The sequence below is a fragment of the Malaya genurostris genome, chromosome 1 (assembly GCF_030247185.1).
Source record: "Malaya genurostris strain Urasoe2022 chromosome 1, Malgen_1.1, whole genome shotgun sequence".
NCBI classification, from domain to species: domain Eukaryota; kingdom Metazoa; phylum Arthropoda; class Insecta; order Diptera; family Culicidae; genus Malaya; species Malaya genurostris.
The window spans coordinates 31,055,762-31,078,434 of record NC_080570.1 but is presented as its reverse complement, the minus strand read 5'-3'; the positions used below and the strand labels follow the sequence as shown (position 1 = coordinate 31,078,434).

Sequence of the window (22,673 nt, the reverse complement as noted above, 5' to 3'; positions counted from 1 at the left end):
TCTCACAAGCAGGGATTTCCGGCCTGCGAAGCTCCAGATTGTTCTCGACAAGTAAAAGGCAAAAGCATCAGATCAGGAGAGACCGGGCTTTACCACGTGACCACCGCGTCGGGCGGCGGCCTGGCGATTCTTATCTAGGCGTTGCACTGACCGCACTGGTTCGGGTGGGGGTTTGCAGTAAAATTGCACCTTTAATTGAGAGTGATGAAGCACGGTGTGGTCTTACCGGGTCTGTGATTGAATAAACACCTCATCCACCAAACCAAAGCTTCTACAAACTTTCACGACCGTAAACATAATTGACGTCATCTCGCATCTTCGCATCTCAACAAAGTAACAACAGCAACAACAAAAACACAATGTTATATTGATACTGAAGGCTTGGTGATATGTCATAAAAACAAATTGAATAATAGCGTGTTGTAGCTGGTGAGCTAACGAAGGCCGACGATTTTCTCATTACTGCCCGGTACATTTCCCCGGGGAGAATAGAAGATTTCAATCTCGGATACGATTTTTGTCGACCGTGTCGCTAGAAGACAACTCAGCTTTCTTCGAGAGCCATTTTTCACACTCTCCACATTCGTTCGTTTGGGTCGGAAACAGCAGATCCCAAAAGCATGAAAAATGTGCTGATCAAAACAGTAAACAAAGCCCTAATGATTTTGCCGAAAGTTTGCAATTCATTAATGTATGTGCTTGCTACGAAAAAGTGAATACGGAAACGGGATTTTTTGCCCTAACCAAAACAAACAACTCTGTGTAGATAAAATCAAATGGGGATTTGATGAACGAAAACAAAATAATTACTTTCCATTTGTTCGACTCGACTTCGATTGACGTGAGATCAAATGTGCTAAAAATTTTTGCAAATATCAACCTAATAATACCTAGTTTAACCATTCTCCGGTCTGACAGACAGATGGCGTCATTAATTAGGAAACCCTCCAGCCTTTGATAGAGGCATTTTTCATCAGTTGTCATCAGTCAAAAATTTCCATGACTTTTGATTTATTAGTTTTCTTTTTTTTTGTGCTTTTAGTGACACTACTTATGGCAAATTTGAAACAAAAAAATCGTGTGTTTAGAAAAAAAAAACACTATTTTTAATGAAAACAAAAATACTGTACTAGTAAAAATGGTTTGATAAGAATTATCCGGGTTCTGCTTCAAGCAAATCCAACGAACATTTTTTCTTTTCTCAATCAGTTTTTCGCTCTAGTTTTAAACTAATTTTATCGAGCAGTTTTTTCAAACAGTGTTTTGTATTTTGAATAATTTTTTGGAAAGGGTGATTTCGCCGAATGACATTTCGCCGAAAGGGTCATTTCGCCGATTCCTGCAATTGTCTTAATATTATAATTGGAATTGATTTAAAATAAAATCAAATGAATGATAATACGTTAACACCCGTTTTGTTGACCTACAATTGTACTTCTTGAATAAATATTGATTCTTGTACTTTTGAATAAAGATTGATTCATGAACTTCAGAGCGGAGTTCCCAAGGAAACTTGTTGACTATTAGCCACTAAGCATCAAAGCGGGAGCGGGTCATATCGCCGAAAGTCATTTCGTCGAAAGTCGTTTCGCCGAATGCCATTTCGCCGAAAGTCGTTTCGCCGAATAGGTCATTTCGCCTAAAGTCGTTTCGTCGAAAGGGTCATGTCGCCGAAAAGGTCATTTTGCCGAAAGGGTCATTTTGCCATAAGAGTCATATCTCCTGCATGTTATGTCTCCTGTATAACTGATGTGGCGCAGCCACATAACCGAAGCCAAGATGGCTCGGCGGCACAAAGCCGACGCCAGCTGAATCGGCCGCCGACCCGCCGTCGGAAGCGGCGGCCTCTTGCATACAAACCTGTAACCGCCTCGTTTGCCCGGTCTACTCAAAGCTAGGTTTCTTTGCTTTAGTTAGGTCCGAACGAGCGGTAGCGAGGTCGCACAGCACATGAACTAAAGCGATGGGGCGTAGCCGCATTAGTATTTTTCCATTTTCACTTAATAAACGGAAAATACCACCTACATTTGCGTGGTACATACACCTATGCAATTGCTTTGATGCTTACTAGCTAATAGTCAACAAGTTTTGTTGGGAACTACTTTGTGAGGTTCATGAATCAATCTTTATTCAAGAGTACAACAATCAATCATTATTCAAGAAGTACAATGGTAAGTTAACAAAACGGGCGTTAACGCTATCATCTTTCGTTTGTCTTTAATTTAAATCAATTCTAATTACGATTTCAAGACGATTTCAGGATTCGGCGAAATGACCCTTTCGACGAAATGGCTTTCGGCGAAATGACCCTGATCCCATCAAAGCAAATGTATGTGCTATCACTACCGCTTGTTCGGACCTAACTAAAGCAAAGAAACCTAGCTTTGAGTAGACCGGGCAATCGAGGCGGTTACAGGTTACATCAGTTATACAGGAGGCATAATAACACAAAAAATAATAATATAATGTATTCGAAATTACCCTTTCGGCGAAATGACTTTTGGCGAAATGGCATTCCGGTGAAACGACTTTCGTCGAAGTGGCTTTCGGCGAAGTGACCCGCTCCCGATTTTTTAACAGTTATTTCGAGATGTTATTTTTCAGGAAGTTATACGAGCTACTCGAAAAACTATTCGAGCAGTTTGCTCGAAGTAGAAATTTTGAGCAGTTTTTTTTGAGTAGTTTTCAGAGTTTTGTTGAAAAGTAGTATATTCGAACCAGGCCCGTACCCAGGATTTTGTTTCGGGAGGGGCCCAAAGATAAAAAAATAATGTTACTGAAGATTGCTTATGTACCTAAATCGCGGTGTGCCTTTTACGGATGTTTTTAAGACACTTTAAACTTTTCCACTGGAACTGTTATTGTGTTACATTTCTTTACGTTTACTGTCTTGTTATTTCTGCAACACTTGTCTTAGACCTTCTAAATAATTATATATCTGTTTTTTATTTCGGGAGGGGCCCGGGCCCCTCGGGCCCCCCCTCTGGGTACGTGACTGATTCGAACCTTTAGTTAATGAAAAGTCTTTCGAGTAGTTTTTTCAAAAAGTTTTCCAAGTAGTCTTTTTTCAGGAAATTATTCGAGCATTGCTTACGAAGTTGCTGTGCAGTTTATTGTGGTAATTTTTTATAGTTTTTGATAATTTTTTCAGTAATTTTTATCGGAAGTTTTTTCAAACAATTGTTTAGGGCGGTTTTTTTTTCATGCAGTTTTTCGAGCAATTATTTCTAATTGTTATTTAAGCATAGCTTACGAGAAGTTTATTGTAAAGATTTTTTAGACAGATTTTTTATCAGTTTTTTTCTGGTAGTTTTACGAGTAATTTTTATCGAGCAAATTTTTCGAACAGTTGTTTGGAGCAGTTTTTTCAAGCATATTTTTGAATAGTTTTTCGAACAATTTTTTTGAGCATTGTTGACGAGTAGTTTGTTAGCATGTTTTTGAACAATTTATCGATTAATTTTGTTCAAACAGTTTTCTCAAGCAGTTTTTAAAGAAGTTCTTCGGGCTTTGCTGACAAGCAGTTTATTTTTGTAGTTTTTGTTTTCGAGTAGTATTCCTCGTACGGACAGCTAAAATCGGACGTCTACGGTGGGCTGGGCATGTCATAAGGATGTCGGACGACAGCCCAGTGAAAATGGTTCTTGAATCTAAACAGTTTTTTCGAGTATTGTTGGCGAGGAGATTATTCGAGCATATTTTCGAACAATTATCAAACTGTTTCTTCGATCAGTTGATGGGTACTTTTTTCAAGCAGTCTTTTTGCCTTTCTCTATAGAAAAGTATTAGAATTGCTGGAAAAACCGATTTTTGAACGGAGCCTCGGAGACCCATAGTGTTATATATCATTCGACTCAGTTCGACGAGATCAGAACATCTCTCTCTCTCTCTCTCTCTCTCTCTCTCTCTCTCTCTCTCTCTGTGTATGTGTGTGTGTGCACTTTTCGAAGATATTTGAACGCGCTCAATTTTCTCAGAAATTGCTGAACCGATTTTAACAAACTTGGGCTCGTTTGAAAGCTACTATCGGGCCATTGATCAAGTTCAAAAATCAAATGGCTGTGACTTTTGGTTCCGGAGATACGATTGTATAAGTGACGTTACCGACAAAACACGTTGTTTTTTACCGCTCTAATGTATATAAGGGTGCCAATATTTTGGGTTCACCTCTGATTTCGTAAAGCGCTACTGTTCAAAAGTTTAAGCACACCGAAAAAAAGTCCTCATGACAAAATTTGAGCTAAATCGGACTTGGGTAAGGGATGCTGCCCAGCGGTTAAAGTTTGAAAATTTTCGATCTTGAAAAAGCACCATGGGGAAGTACATAAAATTTCCGAAATCAAAAAATTTTTTTTGATGCCTAAAATCTTAAAATTAACATGGAACGTCGAGATTTAGTGTTATCTCAAAAAAATTTTTTTGAACAAATCGACTTTCTGGGACTTTAATTAATATTTTTTTAAGTCCCAGAAAGTCGATTTAAAAAAGAAATTTTTTTTCGAGATGACACTAAATCTCGACGTTTCTTGCAATTCTAAGACTTTTGGCATCAAACAATTTTTTTTTATTTTGGAAATATCAACCACTCGAATCTGAATTAATTGGTGTCAAAAATTATTTCATAAAATGATAATATTCTTGAGACTGCTTTGAAGAAAGAGAAAAACATTATCACATCACTAGGTGGATTAAGAAGGGTTTTTTTTTAAACAAAAACCCGTACTTTGACGATTTTTTGCATTTTCCAAGCTATCTGGTTTGGAAAAATTATTTTCAAATGTGTTTTATCTGAAGATTTCCGAAGATATGCTAATTTTCAAAGCTATGCGGTTTTCAAAGACTGTCCCAGAAAGTATGGACGCACTTTGATTTCGTTGTAAATAATTCACAAGTGTTAGATAATTTATTCGATACTGATAATATTAGACTACAACAACAGAATATTATTCTCAATATTTGCTACTAAGCCATTGTATACTAGCTGGCGCACCTTCTTGCGGGCGTTCCTCATTAAATTCCGTACAGACTTCTTGGCGACAAGTTTTGACACTTTTTTCCAATCTTTTTCGAACTGTTGAATGATTTCGGCTGCCGAGACATGTTTCCTTCGTTAATGCCCAAAATTCCTCAATTGGTCGAAGTTGTGGGCAATTTGGTGGATTCATGTCTTTTGGGACGAAAGTGACATTTTTGGTAGTATACCATTCTGCCGTTGATTTCGAGTAGTGGCAAGAAGCAAGATCTGATCAGAAGACAGCAGGATCCTTGTGACTGCGAATCATGAGTAGAAGTCGTTTTTGTAAACATTCCTTGATGTATATTTCGCTGTTCATTGAAGCAGTGGTGATTAAGGGTTTCGAAATCTTACCGCAGCTACAAATTGCTTGCCAGACCATAGTTTTCTTACCAATTTTTTCGACTTCAATCGATGTCTCGAACTGATTTAACACTTGCCCTTCTCGCACCGTATAATATTGTGGTCCCAGCAAGGATTTGTAATCGAGTTTCACGTAGGTTTCGTCGTCCATGATTATGCAGTTCAAATTTCCAGCAAGAATCGTATTGTACAGCTTTCGAACCCTCGGCCTGATCGATGCTTCTTGTTTCGGACTACGTTTTGGTTGTTTCTGCTTCTTATAGGTTCGAAGATTCAAACGTTCTTTAGCACGAAGAACATTTGACTTCGAAGTGCCCACTTTTTTGGCCACATCCCGAACTGAAACCTCCTTCTTTTGCTCGAACGCCTTCAGTATACGTTCATCCAACTGAGGGTTAGCTGGACCTGTTTTTCGACCCGTTTTCGGTTAATCCTCAAAGGTGTTATCCTCACCGAACTTCCTGATTGCATTTCGCACGGCTTTTTCACTTACTCCTTCCATTTTTGCTATATTTCTCAGTGACAGTCCGCGTTCTGTGCACGATTTGTACACCAATTTTCGACGTTGTTCTGCTGAAAGTCCACGCATTTCGAAACAAACTAATGAAAATGAATAAACAACTGCACAAGTGGTTAGAGAAGAGTGTAAACAACAGGACGCAGCCATAAAAATTGATAGATTCTGAACCATTGTGAAATGGCAGCGGTGTTTGGTTGCGTCCATACTTTCTGGGACAGTCTTTATGCAAATTATTTCAATTAACTTCCACATCTCATGGATTGTTCAATCGGTGTTCACACGTTTAGTTTAAAATTCGATCCGATTTGCAATTCCGACATTACATGGTAATGAGTGATTAGATTCACAAACTGCCGCTTGAAACGACCGTCATTGAAATGTTATGAGAACTACAGCATCGAAAAATATTCATGCAAAAAGGTAAAACACATGCGGATTGATGAAAAAAGGTGTCATCTCACTGCTAGGTTTTTATGGAATCAGTCTCATTATTTAATTGTCACACCTCGTATGTCGGTTTCAGAAGACACGATGTTTTCTAGGTGTGTACTGTTTTACGGTTTATGTTGAACCGCTCGGTGGCGTTGGCAGTTCAACATAACATACTACTAATGAGTCGAAGGCAAGACATAAATGTGCGTTTCATTACACATAACAGATCGGCTGAAAAGTTCGTATCGTTTCTATGAGAGGGCGCCACTAGAATTAAATCCATACCATTTTCAGTTAGTACCAACCTTCAAAAGATACGTGTATAAATTTGACAGCTGTCTGATTATTAGTTTGTGAGATATTGCATTTTGAGTGAAGCTACTTTTGTTATTGTGAAAAAAATGGAAAAAAGGAATTTCGTGTGTTGGTGAAACACTACTTTTTGATGAAAAAGAGTGCCGCCGATAGCAAAAAATGGCTTGATGAGTGTTATCCAGACTCTGCACCGGGCGAAGCAACAATTCGTAAGTGGTTTGCAAAATTTCGTACTGGTCATATGAGCACCGAAGACAATGAACGCAGTGGACGTCCAAAAGAGGCTGTTACCGATGAAAACGTGAAAAAAATCCACAAAATCATTTTCAATGACCGTAAAGTGAAGTTCATCGAGATAGCTGACACCCTAAAGATATCAAAGGAACGCGTTGGACATATTGTTCACGAATATTTGGATATGAGAAAGCTTTGTGCAAAATGGGTGCCGCGTGAGCTCACAATCGATCAAAAACAACAACGAATTGATGATTCTGAGCAGTGTTTGGAGCTGTTATATCGAAATAAAACCAATTTTTTTCGTCGATATATAACAATGGACGAAACATGGCTCCATCACTTCACTCCGGAGTCCAATCAACAGTCAGCTGAGTGGACTACACGCGATGAACCGAACCCAAAGCGTGGAAAGAATCGGCCGGTAAGGTTATGGCGTCTGTATTTTGGGATTCGCATGGTATAATTTTCATCGACTACCTTGAAAAGGGAAAAACCATCAACAGTGACTATTATATAGCGTTATTAGAGCGTTTGAAGGACGAAATTAAAAAAAAACGGCCTCATTTGAAGAAGAAAAAAGTTTTGTTTCATCAAGACAATGCACCGTGTCACAAGTCGATGAAAACCATGCTGAAATTGAACGAATTCGGCTTTGAATTGCTCCCTCATCCACCGTATTCTCCAGATTTGGCCCCCAGTGACTTTTGTCTGTTCTCAGACCTCAAGAGAATGCTCGCTGGTAAAAAATTTAAAATCGCTGAAACTGAGGCCTATTTTGGAGCAAAGGACAAATCGTACTACAAAAACGGTATCGAAAATTAGGAAGATCGCTGTATCGCCTCTGATGGCAATTATGTTGAATAATAAAAACGAATTTTGGCAAAAAAATGTGTGTTTCTAATAAACGATACGAACTTTTCAGCCGAACTGTTAATAGTTTTCCTACCTATCCTTCGATTCGTCTTCGACTCTACAGTGCACAGTGGGTTTAACGGTTACGTTTGATCGCTGGATTATGTTTTATGAACTGCTAACAGTAAAAAAATTCTCTTTATTTTGTTTAAATGACAACGAAACGGCCCTGTCTTGGGCAACTTAGAGCTAAGGCAGTGTGCCTTATAAAATATATCGCTGAACAACAACAAAAAAAAATGAAACGGCCTTGCACTCATAACAAAGTTTATGTACTAGCAAAGACGGATCGGAGATGAGAGCCCAAAGTGAATAATGGGTTTTCACATCAACGAAATCTTTTCTCGTATTCGCTGGGGACGAATTAGCAATCAAACTGAATCAAATTTTCCTGGTCGTAAAACTTTCTAAGAGTGCTCTGGGAAACCCACAAAGGCTTCAGTTTCTCCTGCTTCAATGAAGAGAAACGCTAAACTTTTGGCACTGTTTTATAAAATCAATTGGATTGCACTCTAGCCGCCGGATGTCCGCACAGAACATCTGCTCCAGTTAGTAACAATTTTACATAACACCGCAAGTCAGGGGCCGATCGAATCAATAATGCCGCCCATTCTGCCACCTTAGCCCACTGTCTATCCGACATTTTCAACCAACCAACCAACCATTAAACATTTCCTGGTGCTCTGTCTATTTGCTTACGGTACAAACTAGAGCGGAAAAACTCCCCCGTCGAGGAACTACGACGGACGGGCGGAAGGAAACCAGAAACAGACAGAAAAGTAATAACTTTCAGGGCGCTCGAGCTCTCACCACGGGCATCCTCCTCGGCCCGTTGAAATCTTTAATCGTTCGACGCATCGTTCAGCTTCCGCGTCCCAGCGATGGCTCTCTTTAACAAATTGCGAGGACATATGCCTGGACACGTGCCATCCGAGCTCGGTCAGTAAGGGAGAAGACTGGAACTGTAACAACAAAAACAACAACAGAAAAAAATGTAAGCGGAAAAATATTATGTAAGCCTCCTGAGGTGAATTCCACTCGTTGAAGCTCATGCCAATGCATAAGGATGGTGGTGGTATTATCCTTGCTTGCCTGTGATGTGCAGATCATTATGCAATCCTCCTCAACGCGCCGTTATTGTACGGGCACGGGGGTAAGGGGGCCTGGTGGTGGTCCTGTACTGTCCACCACCACCCCCCGTCGGGAGCTTTTCAGCTTCAGCCATACGGACGCCGCGAACTTTATGTCCACACACACACACACACACTCCAGTCCTGCTCGTCGTTTTGCAGCCACGATGAGAAGCGAGAGAACGTGACGCAGTGTGACGTCATAACTGTGAGAGCACGAGCGGGAGCTTTTTGCCTTTGTGGGGAGCGATTGGAAAACCGTCCGCCGCTTCGAACCGCTTAAACGTAACGACAAAACCAGACCAGCGTTCAGTTGAGCGCCGTACACGTTCAGAGCAGGTCGCGTTTCGCAAAGTCTCTTGCTCTAGTGGTGTGTGGTGTGGTGTTGTGCTGTGCTGTGCTCTACTCTACTCTGCCCTACTGTGGGTGTCGTCGTCGTGCTCGGTCGTGTCACTTGCATAGAAAAGTGTCCCTGCACGCACACACGCACACACGCGCACGCTAGCGTGGTGTGACTGTAGTGGAAGGAAGTTGTGTGCTGGTGTGCGAGTGCCGCACGTAAGCGAATGGTGTTAGGATACTAAAGGATAGCTAGCTAGTTAGTTAGCAGCAGACACTCGCTGGGACTCAAAGTTGGCTCGAGAAAGAGTGCCGAAGTGTTGTGGTGAAATAACTCTAGACTGCTGCACGGAGAGCTTGTTGTCGACGAGGTCGCTCGTGAGTGGTGTCGATTCATCGGGAAGGACACCACTGAACCGTGAGCGATCGGTTTTTTTATTTTTGAAGGACTCCCCCCCTAGTGGGGCATTAGGACACGGGTGATTCGACGTGTATGTGTATGAGTGTGTGTGTGTGTGTGTGTGTGTGTGTGTGTGTTTGCAGTCCACAGTTAAACATCACGCGCGCGTGCTTCTGAGCAACTGTGAGTGAGCATTCGATTTGCGCTCAGTTTGCGAATAAGAGAGCAAGAGGGAGAGAGAGAGAGGACTCGTGAGATCCCCCAGTCAGGCCTAGTAACTAGCGCTGGCCATCAACGAATGGTCATTTTCTCCGCGTGCTCTCGGGTGCGAGTACATGGGCCGTGATTTCCAAGCATCCGGAACAGACATCCAGTATCAGAAAGGAAGAACAGTGGAAAACCTAAACCTGCAAGTTTTTCACCTTTTTGTGGAGAAAAATAAAAAAAAATATCGAAGTAGTGACACAGTTAGCCACTGGATTTTCCCAACTTATTTTCTGTGAAAATAATATACACACCTAAGTGAAGAAGTGTATAGTTTTCTGATATAGCAAAAAATTCTCTTGTTCCATTTTGCAGTCTTTGAGTGTAATATTTGCTTCTTTCGAGCGAAACAAAATGACAGTGTGAAAAGAAACGAAAACGAAGTGAAGTGAGCGTGAGCAGAAGAAGAAGAAAGGAAGGAAGGAAGGAGCAAGTGTTCGGGAGGGAAATCGATTTTATCCCGTCGGAGAAGAAATACCAGCAGAAGGAAAGCAGTGAAGGAGAAAAAAAGAAGTCTAAGGAGTAACGCATAAGAGACCTACCTACCCCGTAACCACCATATTACCACCCTCCCCCTCGTCGAAGGAAGGATTCCCCAGGAACACTCCCTTCGCGCAAAGGAAGTTGAAGTTGTCACACAGGAGTTGAAAAAGTATGTTCGCAAAATTTGTGTGTCACTCGGAAACTTATTTTTAACGAAATATGGTTTGCATAAATGAAAATCTCTCGTGCGCCACAGAGAAACCAAAACCAAAGAAACGCTGACCATCAATCCCTTTTTTCATGTGTGTGTCAAACCGACGAGACATAAGCCAAAGTAGAAATTTTATTTTTAGGGAATTTAATAATAAAAGTCTTCAACGATTTTTTGGTTGTTGCTGCTATTGCTACTGCTACTGCTACGACTGACTACGGTTGGTTGAAGGAAAATTCGAAAAACGACCCTCCCCCCTTCCTTCGCGTTCCAATCATCAGATCTAGTGAGACTCTTTTCCCCGAACGTTTCTGCCCTCGTCCTTTGCCGAACCCCTTCTGGATATTTAGGGAATAAATTTCCCACGGCACTCTCGTGCTCTTGCAAAACTGCACACTCACTAGAGAGAGAGAGAGAGACAGACTGACTCATAACCGTTGGAGTGTTGATTTAGTAAAACATCAACTAAAAGTCTCTTTTCCTAACTTTTCCAACCAAGTCGGAGAGCATGATAGTAGTGGTAATAGCAAATGGAAAAAAATACCAACAACCAGCCTGCATGTCCCCCGTGTCCGTGTTTAAAACTTTCCGAATCTACTCCACTAGGAAAGTACAGGAAGAAGCGCAAACCACACGGAGTCGAGATTGCGCAATTTTGAAGTGCATACCTTCCACTTCCACACACGAAATCAACGATTTATTACAGAAGAAAAACTGCTAAACTAAAACAATGCCTGCCGAGGTACGTAGTTTCCTTGCGAATGCTGATTATCCTAATCCAACTTTTTCCTAAACCCTACGAGATTCGATCCTGTTCGATGACATACACACACACAAACACACTGACAGAAGAGTTCTAAGTGTGCCTCCGATTCGAGCTAGACGGGCAAGACACCGCGATCCCCTGCCGTCGTCGTCGTCGAGTGATTATGTAACTGCAAAAATTGCACTGGAAAGTGCAGTGCAGCTTTTTGCGTCTGACAGTGATTTTTTTTCTCATCTGTTTTGACAGATTCATGATTGTGTATTTGTTTGTTTGTTGGTTGGACCCCAAACATCAACCGGGGGCGTCCCACGCCGTTCAGTTTCAGGATAAACACATACTTCTTCCTAGCCGATTCGGGTTTGTTTCCGTCATGCTTTTGTTTGAGCTTTTCAATCACGAAACGATGCAGTATTGATTTATTGAAAGGGTTCGGTAGGCTTTCCAATTGGTAGCTTTGCGAAGGAGAAATAATGTTTTTTCCTCGAAATAGGTCCTAAAATAAGGACGGTATTTTGTTTTTGCGGGAATTATCGGGGCTTTTTGGAAATTGTGAAGTAAATTTTGACATTCGATACTATTTGACAAATGTTATGTAATAGTATATTGATTTTTTTTTCGAACACTTACCCAATGCCATATGTTTGGTCGTTTTTCATTCTTTATTTTGTGGTAATCACTTTCTGAAACATAAAAAAAAAACTTCACGTCTATTCACTATTCACAATTAGTTTTAGGTACTCAGAATCGAGTCAAATGTTACCAGATTTTGCAAAAAAAAATCTAACCTACCCAAAAGTAAGAAGAATGAATATAACTCAATTTTCGGTACATATTTATTCTGCACAATTGAACTTTAAATTTTTTTACCTTTGTTGACATTTTGACAAGTTCATCGAATCCACAGTGTTGGTATTATGATTAGAGAAAGTCGTCAAATGTAACCTAATATCAAAACAAACTGTTTTTACCAGGACCCTAACCAGGTTTTTTTTTGGAAACTAATGAAATCTTCAAAATGTTGGATGAATTAGTACCCGACAAAAATAGGACAAAACGGAGATAGAACTCGGATAGGACAGGTTGGTAATGAAATTATATATGAATTAGTAAAAGAAATGTGCTACACTGCCAATGTCCCTAGCCGAAAATGTCAATATTTCAGTAGGGCCCATAACAAACAAGAGAAAAATGGGGTGGCTAATGTCAGAGACATAACCGGGATGACGTAAATACGAATAACATTGGCTCTCAGAAACTGTGCCTATAAAAGAATGATATCAACTGAACGAAATTTGTGTTAGGTGTCAACCTACCCAGTCGCTTTCTACCTCGAAACTGTCGAAAACTTTCGATTTGAATTATTTGTGGTGTTGTCGTACAATTGAAAATTTTATCATAAATTACTGATCATATTCCCGATGGCATATAGCAAAAATTATCTTGATACGTTAGATACCACAATAGTTATCCACGATCAAAAACTTATCACTCTCTCAGAACCTAAATTTTTGAGAATGCGCCCCATAGTAAAATAAGACGTATTTAGGTCAAAATAAAAATCAGAATCTAATTTTCTTATCCAAGTTATCTAATCTAGTTAAAAATGAATAGATTTCACTTTTCCATGTAGGCAAATTCTTAAAACCTGAACACGATTGTAAATTTAAATAATCCTTCAAAAAATACCCGTTTCCGATTGGAAAAAAACAACCAGAATCCGACAAAATTTTTATGTTTAAACCCGAGACCGTTGCGTTTCTGGTTTCAGTATTCAAACCCTGACCGATTCTTAACACAAATTTTCAACTTTACCCATATCCGTTGAAAAATAAAAAATCATCACTCAAACCCGACAATTTTTTTATTTCCAAAGCCGAACCTGATTCGTTTTTCGAGTTGGGTTTTAATATCCAAAAAGTTAATTTTCAAACCCGAACTTGACCCGTGTCCGTTTGAAAATAAGTCGTTACCCGACCTGGGCCCGATAGAAATTTTTTTTTCTGATCCTGTCGGGTTCGGGTTGAAATCAGGTTTCAGGTGCAAATACCCGACCTTCGACCATTTCTTAGAACTGCGTAAATCTGATTAGAATTTATATTTTATAATGTGAAGTGCATTTGATTGTAAAGGGTGATTTTTTTGCTGGTATTTTTCTGGCAACACTGTTTTTGACAGATCACCCGTAAATCGTGCCTTGTGTCATTGTCAAACTTGTTTATTTTAATCTATAATTCAATCATGAAAGCAAAGTTAGAGGAAGATTGACTATTTTATCGAAAAATTTTTCGATCACTATTGAATTTTATGCACAAAAAAAATGAAAAAAAATTGTCACTCACTTTTCTCAGAGATGGTGTGACCGATTTTCACAAACTTATATTCAAACGAATGGTCTTATAGTCCCATAGCTCGCTATTGAATTTTATGTTTACCCGACTACCGGTTCCGGAATTACAACGCAATATGTGCAAATCTATGAGAAAGTGTGCACTCGATTTTCTCGGAAATTTCTTAACCGATTTCTACAAACTAAGATGCAAATGAAAGGTCTTGGAATTCTTTCAAAAGTTCCCGAATAGTTGATCCAGATCCGACTTGTGGTTCCGGTAATACAGCGCGATAAGTGAAAAAATTTCAATTTCATGAAGATCTTTTCATAAATGATGGCGAAACGAGTTGCAAATTTTTATAAAATTTACTGGTAAATTTATCTAGTTGGAGAATATATAAATCTATTTTGGGACGTTTAGTTCCCGGTTTTCGCTGCAGAACGCACCGATAATAGTGAAGAAATGCTTCAAAAACGAAACTAACTTAGCAACGATTAAACCTATTTTCACAAATCATGAATCGAATTAAAGCTTTCAGTCAGAGTTGCCATTTTAAAATCTGTGTTTCAACTTGAAATCTGTATTGCATATTTTCGATCATAATCTGTGAAAAGTTTTTTGAACATCTGCCATTTTTATGAAATCTGTAGAAATGTGTGAATTTTGATAAAATCTGTGTTCTGTGACAAAGAATCTGTGTGGTGAAATCGGCAAAAATATCTGTGGTGTTGCAGAAAAATCTGTGAATATGGTAACTCTGCTCTTAGTGTCTTAAAAGACTTTGTGCAATTTCATCCAGATCCGACTTCCGGTTCCGAAATTATAGGGCAATGAGTGTCAAAACTTTCAAACTCATACAAAGTTTCGAAAAATCGGTACGTATCATTCAGAAAGACCTTAAGTTTAAAACCTCTATAATCGAAATAAGTAAAAGTTAGTTGGTAAGAATAATACTATTAGGTGCATTTTTACAATTTAAAATGTACATGTCCTCTACGTAAAATAATGGAAAAGCAAAATCAATTATGAACATGAGTACACTTAGGAATATCCGTTAAAATGAGTATTCTAACTCAATTTTTCCGAAGACATGCCCAAAGTGGATAAATTATACTCAATTTAGTGTAGGTATGGATTTTTTTTTCAAAATTTAATGGCGACTCAATTTCGCGTAACCAAAATTAAGCGTGTAAAACATTAAATTGGCCGGAAAAAAGTGTAACTGCCACTGGACTTGTTAAACTTCTTCGACATTAACCGGTATAACAGCGTGCTTTTCCTTACTCCCAAATAAATAAATGAACGATGATCAAATTGTTTTTTTTTACCCAATTTTGAGTAATCTCAAATAAGCGTGTAGAAAATTAAATTGGCTTGTACAGACGAAGCCAAACTGAAAACTCTTCCATAAAATAACACATTGGTAAAAAAAATCCCCGATCTGAAAAAGAAAACAACACTTTTTTTTACGAATGTCGATTCAATTCATCAACCCAGTAAATTTTGTCGAGCCGCATCGGTCCGATCATTGGCCCGATTATCGGACCGATTAAGCACGATATCGGGCCGTCATCGAGCAATCCTGCACCATTTCAATCAACCGCGTCAACCTAATCGACCCCGACCGATCAGGGGTTCGTGCTTCTTGCTTTGGTATCTCTTCGTTTTTTTTTGCTTTAGCGATACACAATCGTGTGCTTACGTGCACCTTGCGTCCGATGTTCGAATTTACTTGAAGAGTAATTGTTTCAACGGCGTTTCAACATTTCTGAATCGCTTTTATAGCACGATTTCCCATCGGGCATCGAGAAGCGCTTCCTCATCATTCGACGCAAATCTCTCACCAGCAAGTATTTTTTAAATCTGAAAATAAATAATAGTCGCTGGGGACTGAATCTGGAGAATGTGGTGGAAGCGGAATCAATTCGAATTACAATCCATGGAAATCAGCTTAGGATATGATCAGCGTGCATCCATTTTGCAAAGAATTCAGTCATGCTAATGTGTCAATTGTGAATACACGTTCCTTCTAATATCTTCTTTTTTCGATGTTTGATAACGATGGAATGAACTTTGGAGGCGATTTCCGGCCTCAACAACAGCCTCATTTGGATGACCAGAGCGGAGTAGCAAACCAGTCAATGATGCTTTATTCGCTCGGGGCAGAGTCCGAATAATGCTTTTCAAGTTTTGCTTACTTTTTTTATTAAAAAAAAGTATTTTATCTAAACGCGAAATTCGTTTTTCTCCATTGTTTCTAATTCTCGAAGAGTAGCGTCACTAAAAGTACAAAAAAAAACACACTTGTTAACCGAAAGTCGTGAAATTTTGACAGATGACATCTGAAGAAAGTGTCCTCCAATGGGCGATGGAGAATTTTTCGATTAGTAATGCCATCTGTGTGTCAGACCGGGGACTTTCAATAAATTCAATTAACATACACTGAACTAAAAGCAAGATTTCGAATTGTTACAGTTCAAACTTTATCGGATTTTTCCTTTGTTTCAATCCGAATTGGTTCGTTGGATACCAGTTTACACTTTTTAAAGGCTAAAAAAAAAATTTCTTAGGATTTCTTTCCTTTCAAATCGGTTTTTACACTTTCACTACTCATACCATCGTAAGTGAACGATACTCGCCGTCTTTTACGAGTACATATGCATATCTCGACCACTACTTATGACCATCTTCAGTGTACGAGTGTTGAAAGGAAGTTGTAGTACTTTTCTTTTCATATGAACAAAAAATATTTAATGTTTGTTGCAATCTAACAAATTGCTAAGTTTTATAATTATTTGCAACTGTGAGACAAAATTTCAATCGCACCCGCACCTGTGGCAACTAAATGCCGGTGAATTCTTTATGAGTTTTAAAATTATTTGCGTACTTTTTGTTCAACTAGTAATATAAAGTCTTAGTATTAAATGTCTTTTTGTCGGGACTCGAACATACGACAACTGGTTGAATTGTACTATACATACGCCTACTTTGATACAAAAAGTAGTTTGAAACTACTCTTCAAAACTAATCAACAATAGTTAAAGATGTGCATTTCGTATCCATTTCAACGTTGAATAGTAATTCCAGGTTACTTCAGATACTCGACCTATCTCCGGTCTAATTCCTTGTGTAAAAAAATACGACAAGCAACAGGTGTTAAAAAAATGTCTACCCACCTGGTTGGTTACGAGTACAAGAAACTTATTTATTTCCTGGTCAAAATTTCAATGAAGGTAACCCATTCTGGAAGATAAATTCATCAAAATCTAAACCGAATACTTCCTGGAATCCCCAAAGGTCGCAGTAGGCCAGCAGAAGTCTTGCGAGGGACCGACGAACAAACTACGTGACACGTGTTCGTATCGATTCACATCCCAGGTGTTGCATAATCCTTCCGATAGCGCTCTTTTGGCGTTGTTTCAGAAGGGGCCTGGAGGGAGGCGATCACTCTGGATAGTATCTCTTGGCCGCTTCAAACCGTTTTGAACTTCGCGCTGGTAATCATCAGTTGATCCCGGGTTGTTGGTTCTAAGCGAATAAATAACTGACGATATCACAAATCGTCTGGCGGTGTGCAAAACCTTTAATTGATAAAAATCAACCACGGTTCGAAACCATTTGCGATGGGAGTCGTGAATGCGCAAAATCAATCTCTCCCGAACCAGAGAAGCAGAACAGGAGGACGGTGAGAGCTTTTCCCACCCACCAAGCATCCAACCTGGCTCAGAAACTTTACACGGACGGCACTCATTGGCCTTCCGCCCCGCTCGTGTGAGTGAGTGAGTGAGTGAGTGACTGTTTCTGGCAAAGTATCAAATTCAGTGGGTGTGCGTGTGAGTGAGAGCACGGTCTCTCAATCTCTCTTCCGTTAGTGAAGTTTTATGTAATGCAATATCCTTTTCTTCATCCGACAAACTACAATGGAGAGTTGGAAGTGGAAATGAACTCATTGGGGGCTGGTCGTGGGGTGGTGGATTGTTAAGTTGTTCGAGACACCAAACTGTTGGAAAGTTACATAAATGTCGCAAAAGCAAAAAAAAAACGTTCGCTGAAGTACCTTGCATCGGACAGGATGTGACAGAAATTTACAGCGCTTGTGTTTCGAGTGCGCTTGGGTTCCATCGTTTGGTTGTCCTACTTTTTCCAGACTTCAAAAATTTGTATGAGAGGTTTCGTTTTTCATCATTCTGCCCATCCAGCCGAATAATGCCAGTTATGAATAATCATCCTGACAGGCCACTCCGGTTGTTATACTGATCCGTATGATATGAAAATCCTTGAATATGAAGTAGGTTCTGTGAAACATCGGATATTTGCCGGTGATGTACAGTTGACGATACACTTATTCAATTACTGTATGCAATTGGAGTACAGTTGGGGGAATGTTTTCTCGTTTTGTCAGATTATCCTAGAAGATACCGACATTGGAATTGAATTGAAATCTATAGAATGCAAAGTTAAACGTCAGTATTCGTGATTGATTTGACTGAAACAATGAATCTGTATGAGGGATCCATAGGAAGATCACTGAGTTATCAGAAAAAAACGGAGAGTTAGTCCCAACTTATACCTTAACAATTTAATTGTAATTCATATTGCAATAAATAATACATGGAAAAATTGTAATTGTGCGAAACTTTATACAAGTAGGTTTACAATTTTCCCTGCAAAAAATCACCGAATTGCGGAATGATGTCGTAATGGTAATAACCAAATCACATATCACTGGACTGAAAAGTCACCACTTGTGGCTGAACACCCAGCCTAAATCTTAGCAATTTAAATTTATTTTATATTGTAATAAATAATACATGAATAAAAACAACGTAGAGTTAGAATAGTGAAAATTGTTTCGCTATGCTCTACATTATTAACCCAAACAGTGACGTAATTCGACCGCTCAGGTATTTGAATACACTGATCAAGAACACTAGTCGAGGACGAAATACGTATCGGTTTTGTGCATTGTTCTGGTGAGTGACACAGTGACGTGAATGGGATGTATTTTTGCATCAACTTTAATTAATACTATTTAATAAGATGCGTAGATACACCCTGTGAAAGAATGGGTAGAACTTAATCGTGAATGTCTCAAGTTGTACTAAACGCAACAATATAATTCTTTCCCCATGCTATCAGAAATATGATCAGCAATTTATGATTAAATTTTCAACAGTGTGAGATAAACATTATTCGGTAAGCAGACTCAAAATAATCCTTTTTACAAAACACTAATTTGTACCAAAATGCAATGTCTTTCCTGACGTGTTGAAAGAACGAAACGCGTTTCGTTTTTTTTCTGTAAACTGTAGATCCACCATCAAACTAAAAAATAGTTACTTATTTACTTGTCATTACTCATTTGGGGGTTGGTTTTCGTCTTCTATTCTTCAGTGCCTAGCAGTTCGAATTGAACTGTTAGGGCATCTTCACAATTCAATCTGAACTGCTAAGCAGAAGGCAACAGTTTGCTGTACTTGAATACTACAGTTTTAGCAATTGCGTCGATTTCTAGAACGGAACTGAAGGAAACTTAAAGTGCATTGCAAGAAAACCTTCCCAACCTTATTGAACCGCGCTTACCGTGCTTCGCTATTTGAATTATGTTTCTTAGATTGAAAGTTCGCATTGAAAAACAATTTACATCAAAATATCCATCCACTGACAAAGTAGCTGCGTAGCTCATCGAACACTTTACGAAGTGAGTTGCATAATTGATGTACAGTACAATCAGAAACGATGCGAGGGGGCTTTCATGTGTTCATGAAAGAAGGATATTTACCATTGTTAGGAGTTTAGTCTATGACCAAATTCGGTGATTCAGACCATTAGTTGGTATCTGTAGCCAGTTGACAGATGTTTGTGTCTCTAACTGGAAGAATTTCACTGTCATTATAGGATAATAGCACTTGACATGCAATTGTTTTGTACGCTAAGAATCGACAGCGAAATCTGTTAGAAGCAGAAGTCCCATAACGAAATGTAACACCCGGACGTTGTTTTACTAGTAGCTCATTCTAGTAATATCTTCGTTGGTTGTATTATGAACTGAACGAAGTTTTTTGTAAAATTACAATTGTTGTCTCTCAAGCCCTGGTTGTTTCAACTAGAATGTTGTTGATTGAACTATTATATCTGTTGATTTTTTCATAACCATACAGGTGAACCAAATTACTGTATTCAAATGCTGTCATTTGGCGGAAAACGAAGACAGCAAAACGCAGAACAAAAACCCTCTTTATTTCACCCGAAACCTTTCATACTAAAAAATTTTCAATGGCAAATGAATGAACGTCATTTATGTCAGTTACGCAGTGGCCGTTTCATGTAAGTGAGGGTGTAGAAGAAGATAAGAGTTAATTGTAAAATAAGAATTCTACTCGTGGTGTCATTACTAAACTGCTAGCACGAGTTTAGTTAAAACAACAATCGAACCAAACAAATTCAGAAAAATAACTAATATTTTAGTTGTTTTGCGATCGGTGGCTTTCCCGTGTATTCACTCGAGTAAAGTGAAGCGTATTTTGATAAGTGTCGATCGAAGCAAGTGCCGCTGAATCTGGGATATTTACATACAAAAATAAATAAGTAATTTTCCATGCACTATTATTCGTAAATGGTCTGCCAATGTCATGATGGAAAATTACGAACTCGTATCTAGATTTTTTGCATGGATTCAGTTGAGCTCGATACTTTTTGTGTCACTCTTAACGGTGCTGTAAGCTCTTCTAGCGTCTAAAACGGATTCTTAAGGTAAATGTTTCGTAACCCTCACCATCAAATTTTTTCGGTCTCCCGCTGCGTAATTTGTCTTATTTCACGACTATTGAACCGTTTAAACCACTCAAAACCTATTGATGTACCCTTATTGATTCCATATTTTCACTGCAATTCAGCTGATTCCTCGCAATCGAGCAAAATGGCAGAATCATTGTGAATCGTCGAGAATTTCAGTGAATCGGTACTTTTAAGAACCAACAATTTATTCCCAAAGAATTAATTACACTGCCAAAAATTTATGAAGGTAAATGGCTGGATTCTACAAGAATGACATAAATACTCAGTTTCCCAATCAGATGCTTAAAATTGCATTTTCAACACCTAAAAATATATCATCAATATACATCATATCTTGTGTTGAACCTGCTTTAAAAATGTGTAATTTTTGAAAACCAATTCCAGAGATTCCGCCGGAACCTTTTTTCAAACATGGCTGTTCGTTGTCGTGATGGAAAATTACGCCACATTTCGTATCATTCGTTACGACACAAAGCCACCATCGATTAGTTTAACCTTTTTCATTCACCGAAATACAGATGAAGAATGATATCGAAATCGAAGCTTTCAAAAAAAGTATTCTTCAGAATCAAGATTCGAACATATCCGTAGAATTGCTTCGCCAAATAAACCAAATTGAAGTGGTAGACGAACCAAATTAATTGTACTGTGACTGTGTGTAATGTTAGAAGTGATAGCGACAATCACCTAGCATTCATTACCAATCGGCTCAAAAGTATAAAAACCAAAGCAAACCATGACCCCGACAGTTGTCAATTAACGAATCAACAACGACATACGGGTTGCTTAGTTATTTTACAAATCACAGTACGGCATTGAACAGACAGAACACAGGTAGAAAACGGCACAATTCATTAGGTCCAAATTTGGAACGTTAACCGGTTTGTACGATCATGAAAACAAATATTGAAGTATCCTTTGCTAACGTGCGTTAGGTCAGAAGTTACATCGATGTGTAAAGCTGGTTAAGAGTACATAAACAAAAATTTATTGAATGTTAAATCTAGTCTCGCCACACGTTGCCAACCTGTCCGGTAAACACGTTACATATTGAGAAACGACTTACTGTATTTTTCCACGAACAGTCTTCTATGTGGTCGTGGACGATATCTTTTCCAGCTGTTTTGCTAAATATCCATATTATTAACAGCAACAGCAACAACAACAACAAACATCGACTGGTTACCCTCGCACCCGTCATGGAAAATATTGACAGCACCGGACGAACGAATAATCATCATACATGGGAATAATACACTTTGATTAGACAGTAGGGCACTGCATATGTGTGCATATACGATACTCCCCCGAACGGACCGAGAACCACCGAACGGAGTGGCCTACTGTGATCAACTATTAGACACACTGGTTCGATTCGGACGGACCGTACGAATACGAACAAAGAACCTTCAATGTTGCACGCTTAATTGAATTGCAACGAAAATGATCTTCACTTTAATCAGTGTGTTTATCGGTTCGATCGGAGCTGATGGAAATCGACGGAAGTGGGTGTGAGGGTTGTGATAGTCAATAACGAACTCTTTTCACAGATTCACACACCGATTATTACCTAGCGCAGGTAGGAGCCGGTTAAAGCAATGAATGAATGTAAGAATGAAAATCTGGTTCGGTCGCAATTGGAGTGAAATCAGCACGACAGACGGGTTTATTTTGACACACAGGACGGACCAACGGGAAGGAAGGAGGGTGGATGTTTGAGGAATGACTCAAGGGTCGGATTGGAGCAAGTTGCAATGTTTTTATTGCTCCGCTGTGCTATATTGTGTCTACACTCGTTGTTGTTGTTGTTGTTGTTGTTGTTGGTTGGTTGAGGGGACCTCATTCTCGCTCACACCCACGTACATTCACTAGACATGGTAAATGATGGTATTTTTAGCGATTAATCGGTTTAACCTTTGAAGGGCGATCCCTTAATGTATGCGACCTTGTGTCGTTGGGCGCGCGGTTGTATCTAGGCTGGGGGGAGGATTTGTTGTGGTCAGAAATTAATAATTACGCTGAGATAATCATCTAACCATTTTATTGATTCCAACAAATGAAATATTTTTATTTTGCCGCCGATTTTTCGATCTACACACTGCTAGAAGATGATTCAACTTTAAGTAATAGTGATAGTAAATTTTCAGTCAAACTTGTCA

At 39.1% G+C, this 22,673-nt stretch overlaps 1 protein-coding gene across 3 annotated transcripts in view; it reads left to right on the top strand.

Annotated features, from left to right (window-relative positions):
- Nucleotides 1-22,673, top strand: part of LOC131435941 (sodium/potassium-transporting ATPase subunit alpha) — a 148,873-nt gene that overhangs the window by 77,884 nt on the left and 48,316 nt on the right. The window contains exons 1-3 of one of the 3 annotated variants that reach the window (XM_058604274.1): nt 9,224-9,481; nt 10,242-10,578; nt 11,227-11,362. The exons of 1 other annotated variant lie outside the window; for it this stretch is intronic. In XM_058604274.1, coding sequence (XP_058460257.1) covers nt 11,351-11,362 — 12 coding nt within the window. In that variant the 5' untranslated portion in view covers nt 9,224-9,481; nt 10,242-10,578; nt 11,227-11,350. Of the gene's footprint in view, nt 1-9,223; nt 9,482-10,241; nt 10,579-11,226; nt 11,363-22,673 lie in introns of those variants that run through there. One more of the 3 variants, XM_058604282.1, reaches the window with a different exon arrangement.